The 13,190-nt window shown below is 37.5% G+C and overlaps 2 protein-coding genes across 2 annotated transcripts in view; one reads left to right on the plus strand and one right to left on the minus strand.

Annotated features, from left to right (window-relative positions):
- ACYP2 (acylphosphatase 2) overlaps positions 1–13,190 on the minus strand; it is a 177,600-nt gene that overhangs the window by 566 nt on the left and 163,844 nt on the right. The gene's annotated exons all lie outside the window — the stretch shown is intronic.
- The window catches only part of TSPYL6 (TSPY like 6), a 35,575-nt gene continuing 24,536 nt past the window's right edge, over positions 2,152–13,190 (plus strand). Inside the window, 1 exon segment of the mRNA XM_067008281.1 lies at positions 2,152–2,331. Coding sequence (XP_066864382.1) covers positions 2,152–2,331 — 180 coding nt within the window.

Here is a 13,190-nt window from a genome sequence, read left to right on the forward strand (position 1 = left end):
AACTTTTGCATATAATGTGAAATATATACATGATTTGTACAACGTAAAAATTTTATATCAAAATACCACAGAGTTTACCATATAATTAAATGTGAAGAAAGAAAAGCTAATGACAATTTAAGCACAGTCAACTCTGGATGATTTCATAGTGGGGTTATTTCCCTCCTCTTAAAACATCCGATGCCATTACTACCTAGCTCTTGTATACAAAAGGATAAAAATATTTTTATAAAGAAGAAAAACAATGCACCATGGGTTTTTCTCCTTACCCAGCACATGGTAGGTTATATATATGTATGTGCAGAATGAAAGAATATGGAAAAATCACATTTATTCTTTAAACATTAAAATAAAATTAGATGAATATTATCTATTCAAAAACCATTTCTTACCACATATATTAGCAAAGTGCATTAAAGAGACAGAGTAAATGTTCTGAAACTTTTTCTGCTTATATAGTGTTTTTTCTTATTAGTGATATCATGTGTCTAATTTATACATGATATCACTAATTGATAATTTATACATTTGGTACTTACCTGAGATGCTTCATATAAATTCCAAGATTACTGTAATATTGCTAACACCTTAGATATTGTTAAGGATTTTCCAGAATCTTTCTACCTAATAATAATTAGTTGGGGTGACAGATTAAGTGGGATTACAGGTTAATAATAATAGGAGGCAGTTTTATACAAATGATGGCTGTTATCCCAGTTGTAGAAACAGTCTACAAGTTTCCTCATATCTGCAAAAGTCTTTGAGGTTGTGAAGCTAGTGCTGTGTACAGCTGTGCAGTATCATATGTAACAATCTCACAATCTTGAATTAAGAATATTTTCTAAGATAAAGTTGTCTGACTAGCTGAAAATTACTCTTAATCAGGCTGGAGAAGAATGACAATGATTCAAAATTGCCCTTGTGTTATTTAACTCTATTAGCGTATAGTGGATTTACAATACTATATTAGTTTCAGGTGTACAACAGTGATTCAGTATTTTTATAGATTACACTCCACTTAAAGTTATTATAAAATATTGTCTATGTTCCCTGTGCTGTACATTACATCCTTGTATCTTATTTATTTTACAAATAGTAGTTTGTTTTAACCCCCCTTTTGATTCTTATTTGTGACAATTTTTCTGGGTAACGTGAACTTTTACTTTTGTTCTTTTTCATAAGCTAAGCCATCAGCACTGCAACATTTTCTTTTCTTCAACTCATTTAGTTGAAATCTTAAAAATCAAAATTGCAAGTGTTGAAGAATGAAGTTCAGTTATTATGAAAAGGACTGATGGCTTCAACATTACCAGTCAAATCTCCTTGAAACCTTCTAGAAAAGAAAGGCCAAGAGTAATAAAAGCTAACATTTATGAAGCACTACCTGTTTGCTCAGCACTGTGCTAAATTCTTTACATACACTGTTTCCTTTAATCCACATTAATCCTGTAAGTTATAGTCCATTAGTCCTCCTAAGTTACTGAGGAGGAAAGAGACACAGAAGAGTTAAGTAACTTTCCCAGGGTAGGAGCAGTGGTGGTGGTGACAGTGATCAGATTCTGGATATACTGTGAAGGTATAGTCAATGGATTTGCTGACAGATTGGATGTGGGTGTGAGAAAAAGAGGAGACTGAAGGATGACACCAGGGTTATTGGTTTGAAAAACTACAATTGGTTTCAAAAACTACAGGATGGAATTGTCATTTACTGAAATGGAGAGACTGTGAGAAGAGCAGATTTGGGGGAAAGATCAGAAGTTCAGTTATGGAATGTCAAATTTGAGATGTCTGTTAAACATCTAAATGAGATGTTGAGTAGGCAGCTGGATCTATGAATCTGGCTGGAGAGATGAAATTTGGAATTTGTCTGTAGATAGACAGCATTGAAAGCCATAAGAATGGATGGGATCACCAAGAAAATGAATGTAGATAGAAAAGGAAAGAGGTCCACAGACTGCACTGTAGGGCATCCCAATGTTAAGAACTCAGGAAGTAGAAGAAGAACCAGCAAAGGAAAAGAAAGCATCCAGTGATGTAGGAGAAAAACTGGGAGAGGATTGTGTCCTGAGAGTCAAATGAAGCCCTCTAAGAACAGGGAGACATCAACTGGGGCAACACTGTTGGCAGGTCAAGTAAGGTGAGGACTGAGAAATGACCATTGTGTTTAGCAACACAGGGGTCACTGATGACCCTGACAAGAACAGTTTTGGTGGAGTGAAAGCCATATTTGAATGGGCTCCAGAGAGAATAAGAGAGGAACTGGAACCAGTGAGTCCTGGACTTGGACTAGTGGACATCAAAGCTGCAATGACTAATCCACCAGAGCTCTGTGTATTTAACTAGTTGAGAGCTTGACTATCTACCTGTAGTTGATCTTCAACACCACCAAGAACTTCTTCACTGGCTAGACCTATGGCCAAGGAGGAATTTACACCACTGGTAGGAGCAGAATGGTCATGCTGTTAGGTGAGTCAGCTCTGTTTACACTGTATGTGTGTGTGTGTATGTATGTGTCAGGGGGAGGGCCACTCTGTGCCATGGCTCCACACATGCCATCCATGTTGCTAGGAACTGTCTTGTCTGACCTGCCTGCTCAACTAGGAGTATTCTGGTCATCTGTCACTTGGCCAGCCCTAAGACCTCACTCATCATGTGCTGCCCTTGCCCTTGACAGGGGTGGCTCAGGTCTGGAGATGGCAGACATAAGAGTTCTCCTAGCCAAAAAATAACTAGTCACAAAATGTTACACAAATTTATATCTAATTCGTTAGGATGTGATTGGAATGAGATATATATATTTTCCCACTTCCCCTTAATGTGTAAAAGAACCACATAATCCAATAGTACCCATTAATTCAATTCAATAAGTATTTAAGTAGCACTGTATGCAAGGTATATTCTAGATACTGGAGTGCATACATAGGCATTTAAAATGAGGTTCTTTCCTCAATCTAACCTTACATCTAAAGCAACTAGAGAAAGAACAAACAAAACCCAAAGTTAGTAAAAGGAAAGGAATCAAAAAGATCAAAGCAGAAATAAATGAAATAGAGACATAGAAAACATCAATGAAACTAAAATCTAGTTCTTTGAAAAGATAAACAAAATTGATAAAACTTTAGCCTGACTCATCAAGAAAAAGAGAGGACTCAAATCAATAAAATTAGAAATGGAAAAGGAGAAGTTACAGTGGACACCACAGAAATACAAAGGATCATAAGAAACTACTACAAGCAACTATATGCCAATAAAATAGACAATGTAGAAGAAATGGACACATTCTTAGGTACAATCTCCCAAGACTGAACCAGGAAGAAATAGAAAATATGAACAGACCAATCACAAGTACTGAAATTGAAACCATGATTTAAAAACTCCCAACAAACAAAAGTCCAGGACTAGATGGCTTCACAGCTGAATTCTATCAAACATTCAGAGAAAAGTTAATGCCTGTCCTTTTCAAACTATTCCAAAAAATTGCAGAGGAAGGAATACTCCCACTCATTCTGAGGCTATCATCACGCTGGTACCAAAACCAGACAAAGATACCAGAAAAAAAGAAAATTACAGACCAATACCACTGATGAACATAGATGCAAAAATCATCAACAAAGTACTAGCGAACTGAATGTAACAATACATTAAAAGGATCATACACCATGATCAAGTGGGATTTATCCCAGGGATGCAAGGATTTTTCAATATCTGCAAATCAGTGTGATACACCACATCAACAAATTGAAGAATAAAAACCATATGGTCATCTCAATAGAGGCAGAAAAAGCTTTTGACAAAATTCAACACCCATTTATGATAAAAACTCTCCTGAAAGTGGGCATAGAGGGAACATATGTCAACATAATAAAGGCCATATATGACAAACCCACAGCTAACATCATTCTCAATGGTGAAAAGCTGAAAGCATTTCTTCTAAGATCAGGAACAAGACAAGGATGTCCACTTTCATCACTTTTATTCAACATAGTTTTGGAAGCCCTAGCCATGGCAATCAGAGAAGAAAAAGAAATAAAAGGAATCCAAATTGGAAAAGATGTAAACTGTCACTGTTTGCAGACAACATGATACTATACAGAGAAAATCCTAAAGATGCTACCAGAAAACTACTAGAGCTCATCAATGAATTTGGTAAAGTTGCAGGATACAAAATTAACGCACAGAAATCTCTTGCATTCCTACACACTAACAACGAAAGAGCAGAAAGAGAAATTAAAGAAACACTCTCATTTACCATCATCTCAAAAAGAATAAAATACCTAGGAATAAACTACCTAAGGAGACAAAAGTCCTGTTCTCCAAAAACTGTAAGACACTAATGAAAGAAATCAAAGATGACAAAAACAGATGGAAAGATATACCATTTCTTGGATTGGAAGAATCAATATTGTCAAAATGACTTTACTACCCATGGCAATCTAAAGATTCAGTGCAAACCCTATCAAATTACCAATGGCATTTTTCACAGAACTAGAACAAAAAAATCTTAATTTGTATGGAGACACAAAAGACCCCGAATAGCCAAAGCAATCTTGAGAAAGAAAAATGGAGCCACAGCAATCAGGCTCCCTGACTTCAGACTATACTACAGAGCTACAGCCATCAAGACAGTATGGTACTAGCACAAAAATAGAAATATAGATCAATGGAACAGGATAGAAAGCCCAGAAATAAACCCCCACACATATGGTTAACTAATCTATGACAGAGGAGGCAAGGATATACAATGGAGAAAAGACAGTCTCTTCATAAACTCAAAATGGATTAAAGACCTAATGTAAGAACTGATACTATAAAACTCTTAGATGAAAACATAGGAAAAGCAGTCTTGGACATAAATCACAGCAGTATCTTTTTTGATACATCTCCTAGAGTAATGGAAAAAAAAACAAAAATAAACAAATGGGACCTAATTAAACTCAATCTTTTGCACAGCCAAGGAAACCATAAACAAAATGAAAAGACAACCCATGGAATGTGAGCAAATATTTGAAAATTATGCGACTGACAAGGGATTAATCTCCAAAATCTGCAAACAGCTCATGCAGCTCAAATCAAAAAAACAAACAATCCAATCAAAAAATAGGCAAAAGATCTGAATAGACATTTCTCCAAAGAAGACATAGAGATGAACAAAAGGCATATGAAAAGATGCTCAACATCGCTAATTATTAGAGAAATGAAAATAAAAACTATAATGAGATATCACCTCACATTGGTGAAAATGGACATCATCAAAAAGTCTGCAAACAGGGCTTCCCTGGTGGCGCAGTGGTTGAAAGTCTGCCTGCCGATGCAGGGAACACGGGTTTGTGCCCTGGTCCGGGAAGATCCCACATGCCGTGGAGCGGCTGGGCCCGTGCACCATGGCCATTGCGCCTGCGCGTCTGGAGCCTGTGCTCCACAACGGGAGAGGCCACAGCAGTGAGAGGCCCACGTATCACCAAAAAAAAAAAAAAAAAAAAAAAGTCTACAAACAATAAATGCTGGAGAAGTTGTGGGGAAAAGTGAGGTTCACTGTTGGTGGGAATGTAAATCAGTACATCCACTATGGAGAACAGTATGGACCTTCCTTAAAAAACTAAAGATAGAGCTACCATATGATCCAGCAATCCTCTTCCTGGGGATTTTCCAGAGAGAAACATGGTTTGAAAGGATACATGCACTCCAATGTTCATTGCAGCGCTGTCTATGATAGCCAAGACATGGAAGTAACCTAAATGTCCATCAGCAGATGAATGGATAAAGAAGACGTGGTACATATATACAACAGAATATTACTCATCCATTAAAAGAATGAAATAATGCATTTGCAGTAACATGGTTGGACCTGGAGATTATCATACTAAGTGAAGTGAGACACAGAAAGATAAATATCATATGATATCACTTATATGTGGAATCTAAAAAAAATGATACAAATGAACTTACTTACAAAACAGAAATAGACTCACAGACTTAGAAAACAAACTTATGGTTACCAAAGGGAAAAGGTGGCTGGTGGGGGGCGGTGGGAGGAGGGATAAACTGGGAGGTTGGGATTGACATATACACACTGCTATATTTAAAATAGATGACCAACAAGGACCTACTGTATAGCATAGGGAACTCTGCTTAGTCTTCCGTAATAACCTAAATGGGAAAAAAATTTTGAAAAAGAATAGATACATGTATATGTACAACTGAATCACTTTGCTGTACACCTGAAACTAACACATTGTTAATCAACTCTACTCCAATATAAAATAAAAAATTAAAAATAATTTTAAAGTTATAAGTATTTAAATTATTCAATATTGCTTTTACTTTTTCATGAATATTTATGAATAAAAGTATTTATGAATAGAGTATTGATTATGAATAAAGTGAAGTCAATAATTAAATAATTTTATTTCTCACAAAGAATTGGGTGATTTGACCCCCCTTTTCAAAGAAGCAGTATGCTGATCAGTATTTCTCATAAAGACAAAAAGGAAATCTATGTAAATTATTTTTAAAAACCCACTTAGAAACCAATTACAGTGAATTAAACCAAACTATGTCTTTTGTGAAAAAAGAAATACATTCTCTTGACTGATCTTCTTGAATTACTTCAAAAAATTATTAAGCTTCAAGAAACCTGTATTTAAAAAAGTAACAATTTTGTCTACTTTTGTTCAAGTCTTTATGTTCCTCATTAAAATTTTGTTTGCTTAAATTCAGGTCCTGTATATTTCTTGGTAAGTTTATACTTAGATATGTTCTATTTTTCTTGCTGTTTTGAGCAAGATGATTTTTAATCATCATGTTTTTAAACTGGTATACAGAGAAACTACTGATTTCTCATATTGTAATCAGATGGCTTACTGAACTTCCTTGGTGATGTAATAGTTTCTCTTTTCTTTGTGGTTGCCTAGGTAAACCACCCCATGTATTTTTCCAGAATTCATTCTGTTAGTCAATTTTTAACACAGTGGATAATTTCAAATTGCTCTTTATTTTAGCTTCTCTAGCCACATTTTGGCTACTTACATGCCTTTCAGAGAATTGCTACAGTAACTATGCAGAGAAAGATTTAATCATGAACTGTGTACGCCCAACACGATCATAATACACTAATACACGCTCTTAACTCCAGCATATTTTACCTATCAGTTTCATAGACTCAATAAATATTGAATGGATGGTTGGATGGATGGGTGAATTATATTTTCTCGAACAAGACTCAAGTCCATTATTTCTGCTGTAAATCTGAGTCTGCTTTGTATGCATATATCTTTCAGGTATTTTTATTTAAGCAACATGATCCACTGGTAGGCTTTAAAAATCAATAAGACGGTTCAATGAACAAAAATGAAAGAATGAGAATGTAAACTGGAAAATTCTATTGACAGAAGTCATGTTACTTGATAACCATGTCCTCCCTTCACTCTAATATAAATGCCTTATGTAGAAATTTTGAAAATAAAACTAATTTTTGTGAAGTTTAATTCTCTTACCAAAATCATGTTGCCGTTAACAATTATAAAGAAATAACAGAAAGAGGAATTCCATTATGGATACATTTCTTACATGGTTGATGAGAACTGTACACAGTTGTGAAAACAATTTTTTATGGAATGGCAAAGGACAATGATCTTGTACATATTACTTTTAAGTATTCTTCAGGCCATCTTTGCATTAAAGAGAAATGAATAAAACACAGTGCTGATAAATGTTAAGTGACCAAGGAAAAATCTCTTCATTTAATAAATTAACTGTGCTGTGTTTTTCTGTTCCTGTTCAGAGAATCACCAACTATTGGTCCCCTCAGGGTTTCCACGGCATTGTCTCTAATTTGTGGGTGCTGATGGCACACATTTAGCTGTCAAGTACAGTAAGTGCCACACATTTATGGCCTTGGCAGCCAGCAAAGAGGCCAGCTGTGGCCTTCTAAAATGCACTGAGGTTTTTGCCCTCTCAGAGGCCTTACTTTGACTTCCCCTATCTAAAAAGGGCCCCACTCCCATGCTATTGTGTATATCATGGGAATTGCCACATTCTATAATTGCTGTTTATATGATTGTTTATGTATTCATTACGTGCCTCCTCCACATTAGAATGCAAATTCTAAGAAGGCAGGGTCAGAGTCTTTCACACTATTGTATCCCCAACGTCTAGCATGATGCCCAGTGATAATGGGCACTCAATACATATTTACTGAATGAACGGAGTCTTTGTCATCTGCCTGCTCTCCTCAGGTCTATAGCTTCCATGCATGAGAGGAAGGGGCATAGCCTGTGTAGGGTCTACACAGTCCACACACAGAAAGGAACCCTGAGCATGACCTGTTAACTCTTTGATTTTTACCTCACACAAAACAAAACCCTCCTGCTTTCCCCCCCCACTCTTTGAAAGGTAAAGAAATAGTTGCCCTTATTACAGAAAATGAGTAAATATTTTGCTGATGGAAGTCCCCTATGAAATAACTCAAATAATGACAATATTCAGTCTCTTAAAGAAAGAAGCCTATGGATCGACCTAATAAGCTGAATATAAGCCTGTGGTTCATGGGAATCTGTCCATGTATCAATATTTTTGCCAGCCCCCAGATTTTACTGCATTTCTTGTGATTGTGAGTTTACTCACTACATAAATAAACATAGTAACCGACTTCACTCAGTTCAGGGTGACTATCTCAACACAAGAGGGCCAAGTCCATCCTGCAAACCCCGTCACCTGATATGCCTCTGCCTTGGTCAAATTCAGCGCACAACTGGTTGTATATGCTCATACATGTTGTGATTATCCAATAAAAATCCTTAGACATTTTTCTTAGTATCCCAAAGATGTACAGACACCTACTATTTATTGTATTTGCTGTATTAATTCAGGATTTTTAAGCTCCTTTTTAAAGAAAAGAATCCTTTCTTCCAACATAATCTTGCACAAAAGCTTACTGCTTATATAGCAGGAGTGAAGTGCTTCTCTGAACAAGGGAATGGTTGGGGCCTGGGGGTGCAGAACCTTCCCCCCAGGGCTTTCTCTCTGCCAGCTGCACCTCGAGAACCACTGGGGAATCCCAAGGGCTCTGAAGAGCACAGTTTGAAAACTTTCCTATTAGCCTATCACTGAGCAAGGATACAGAGGAGTGGAATGGTTGGAGGATCCATCACAGGTAAAGGTGGAAATCAACATAAGGCCATCTTTTCTATAACTCAAGTCAGCATTTCCTACAAAATGTAGTAAGCTCCTGGAATGGTAAAAAAAAAAAAAAAAAAAAATCCCATTTAACTAATATCCTTCTCTGAAACAAAGAGGTGAAATTAAAGCATTAGAAAGCCAATACTATTAATAATTCATAGCAGTTCTATTTCCTGGGACTAAAGTGGGGCAGCATAATCCTTTCACATAGCTCTGTAGCACCAGTATAAAATGTAGACCACAGCAAGAAAGCAGACAGTAGGAAAAGACAGCTAATGAATTAAAAGCTAACATGATGCATGTTGGAAAATACTGAGTTGTCTGCTCATTTCAAGCTTTCAAATTAGCATTAATAATGAAAGGATATCATATAATATTTTTGCTATTCTCCTTTCTTTAGCAAGTTTCCTTATTTAGTTACATGTGGACAAATAATATCATATACTCTTTATTATCAATATAAGCATTTTGAATGTATTTTGATATAATGTCTAAAGTTTCTGTTAGATATGTAGCCCATGATTAGTGAAGAGTTCAGTGATTATAAAGGGAATCCTAGGATATCCATAATTAAGCTGAGACCAGATTCCTCATCTTTAAAATAGGATAATCTCACTTCACTGAGTTATTGAAAGGATTAAAGAGAATGTATATAAATTGCCTAATGTGATGTCTGACACCCAGCAGGCCCTTAAAAGCAGTTATTATAGCGTAATTGTTCTCTACGTTTGCCAAAGATGATGGACAGCCTGCTTAGCAAGCTCTGTGAGCCTCCAAGTCACACACTTCAGTGCAATTCCACTAGTAAAACCTCTTGTTCTTGGTGGAGCTGCTTCTCGGCTGCAGTGGGAAATAGCATGTCACTCAACCTCCTCATCTGGGGGAGAGTCTGGAAGAGCTACCCAGGCATGAGCTATGTCTGAGATTCTGAAAACCAGCCAATCTGAATCAAGGGCCTGGATGCAGAGAAGGCAGAAGAAGTGAAGGCATGATTGAAACCTCTAGCTTCTCTGCCACACCACAGTTTCCAGGTCAACAAAGTGACAGATATGCTCTTCTGTTTCATTTTGTAGAAAGAAAATAAATGCTGGCAGCACAGTGGTAATGGAGTGGACTTGCGGGTCATTCTGCTTGGATGTGAATCCGGTTACCAGTTCTTAACTGGTCATCTTGGGCAACTTTCTTAAACCCTCAGTGCCTCATCTATAAAAAAAGGAGCGTATATAGCCTACCCCAGAGAGTTGTTATGAAGATTAAACAAGAGAATCTGTGTAAAGCATTTTACACAATATCTAGAGAATAGTAAGCACTCAATAATTTTTAGCTATTGTATCAGACAGGGTACAGTAACAGGTAATGAAAACCACCTTAGCTATTTTACAGTGGAATTTAATATTGCAAAGTAGGTCATTACACAATCACTGGAAGGTCTGGAAGAACAGATTTGGATGGCCCTGTTGGAGCAACTCTGTAGAATTGGCTGCTAAAGTATAAAATGTTAAAACTGTGATTCTCATGCAAATACATTATGACGAGTCAAAGATTTCTATTCAACACATTAATTAATGAGGGAACCTGGAAGATGTTACATCTGGTTCAAAGGAGAATTTAGGCACACACACATATATATTCATGCATACAATCACGAATGCTGAACTCAACTTGCTAATAGATGAAAAATTGGTTAAAATTCTAGAAGGCGGCACTGTCCAACAGCCTTTTAATGTGAGCCTCATGTATAATTAAAAATTTTCTAGGAGTCACATTAAAAGTAAAAAATAGGTAAATTAATTTTAATATATTTTATTTAGTCCAATATATCCAAAATATTAAAATATAATGTATATAAACAATAAATAAAATAAACATGCTATTTTACACACTTTTATATCAAGTCTTTGAAATCTGTGTGTATCTTACACTTACAACACATCTCAATTCAAACGTGCCACATTAAAGTGCTCAACAGCCACATGTGGCTAGTGGTTCCTATATTAGTGTATTCCTAGGGCAACGAAAAAGTAATGTTTGGGATTATCTTATTTTCAGGGCAAAAGCTGATTGTATATCTATCGGAGAAAAACTAATTTGCTTTGCTATGGACAAGAAGTGTTTGCATTTCTGTAGTTTGTTACAAGTAACTTTCTACCTTACAGAGTTGTAAAATAACCCGGTCAACAGAAAATCAATCAAGTGCACATTTGTATAGCATCTGAAAATTCCATAAAGCTCCACTAGACAATACCCAGCACTTCCCTGAAAGACAGTCCCTAATCTCCATTTCCAAAGCTTGGACAATTTTTTTTTTTTTTTTCTGATAGGCCCATTAAGGGAGCTGCTAGAAGTCAGGAGGCTGCCACCAAAATCGCTGCATTTATGAACACACTACCCCGACTGCAGTCCAGGAGTCATGAAGCCCCTACCAGAATTGTTGGCTCCAGAGCCTTGTAATGTTTGCTAGATCCTCACCTGCTCACCCAATTCAGTTCCAAATTCCACACGAGAACTTCTGATTGATGACACCAAAATCACATTTGAAACTCTAGCTGCAAGGGAGTCTGAGAAACATAGCTCCTAGCTCTCCAGAGTCTGCAGTAAAGGAAAGGCACCAGAAGGCATTTGGAACAGAGGCTGAGCAAGGCAACATACCATGTCTACCACTGCTATTTGGTTAACAAGAACTTCGTGAAACTCTACACTATGGGATACAAAAGATGAGAAATATTATTTTTGCTGGTCTGTATGACAGCAACACTTTCGTGAACTCTCTCAGATCTGGAGTTCTCTTCAGCACTAGAACAGAATCCCAAGGAACACCAACACTGAAGGGTCAGGTGGAAAAGGGAAGCAGATGGAGGAGATGTAGAAGGAATGACCAGAGAAGAGGGAAATAACCATGAAGTGTGGTGTCAGTGTTAGGGAACTGTTGACGGAAACGGTCTGCCTTGACCAGGCATGATTACCACTTGCATGAGTTGTCTCACAACAGGAGGTCCTGATAAAGAATGTGGTGCTGTCACCAAAAACGAACTGGGAGAATCCGGGAGGGGCCAAAAGGAGGGAGGAGACGCCAGCCAATAATATATCCTACCAGCCACCCAGAATCCTTCTCGCTGGAACCCGTCGTCTGAGAGATGCGCACGCCACCAAGAAGGACCCTGGGTCAGACCAATTATGGGCCAAGCAAGATGATTGGCCAGAGACAACTGGGAAACTAAACCCATTACCGTAAACCCTGAGACTGTGAGCCACGTGTCAGAGCAGTTCTCCTGGGTTCCCTTACCCTGCTGCTCTCTGCCCTGGTGCCCCTTGCCAATAAAGTCTCTTGTTTTGTCAGCATGTGTGTGCCTCGGACAATTCATTTCCGAGTGTTAGACAAGGGCCCACTCTTGGACCCTAAAAGGGATTCCCCTTCCTGCAACATTAGGAAAACTAAGTACAAAGAATATTTTTAAGAAGGAGAGAGACGTCAACTTCTAAATGCTCCAGAGACCCAAATAAAAGATGAACTGAAGAATACTTTGGAGACCTTTGCAAGATCAGATTCAGTGACGTGGTGGGGGTAGAATCCGGATTAGAATGGTTTTAGGAGTGAGGGGGAAGTGAAGAAATGAAGACAGCAAGAACAGATCAATCTCTTGAGCTGTCTGACTGTGGAGGAGAGGAGAGACACAGCAGTTTTACACAACTTTAAGGTTCTGTTTTTGGCATGCCAAGCCTGCCTCTGCTCTGAACTCAATGCCTTCCCGTATTTACAAGCGCCTTGCCTCAGAAGAACAATAGTCGGAGGATTGCTTTAAGGACACACGGTCTAGGATGTTTTCTGTTCTGATATGTTAAAATCTACTCCTACATGGAGCCAAATGAGAAGGGAGTTGGCCACACTCGCCTGTATTTTCACCCCTCACCCTGACCTCTCTCTCCACCTCCCTCAAAATGCTCATAAGCAAATTGAATTGTTGAGGTGATGCCATTATTTGACAAAGGGCTACTAGATAGTTTAGAGCCAAATT

This window comes from Kogia breviceps, chromosome 11, assembly GCF_026419965.1.
Source record: "Kogia breviceps isolate mKogBre1 chromosome 11, mKogBre1 haplotype 1, whole genome shotgun sequence".
In the NCBI taxonomy this organism is placed as follows: Eukaryota; Metazoa; Chordata; class Mammalia; order Artiodactyla; family Physeteridae; genus Kogia; species Kogia breviceps.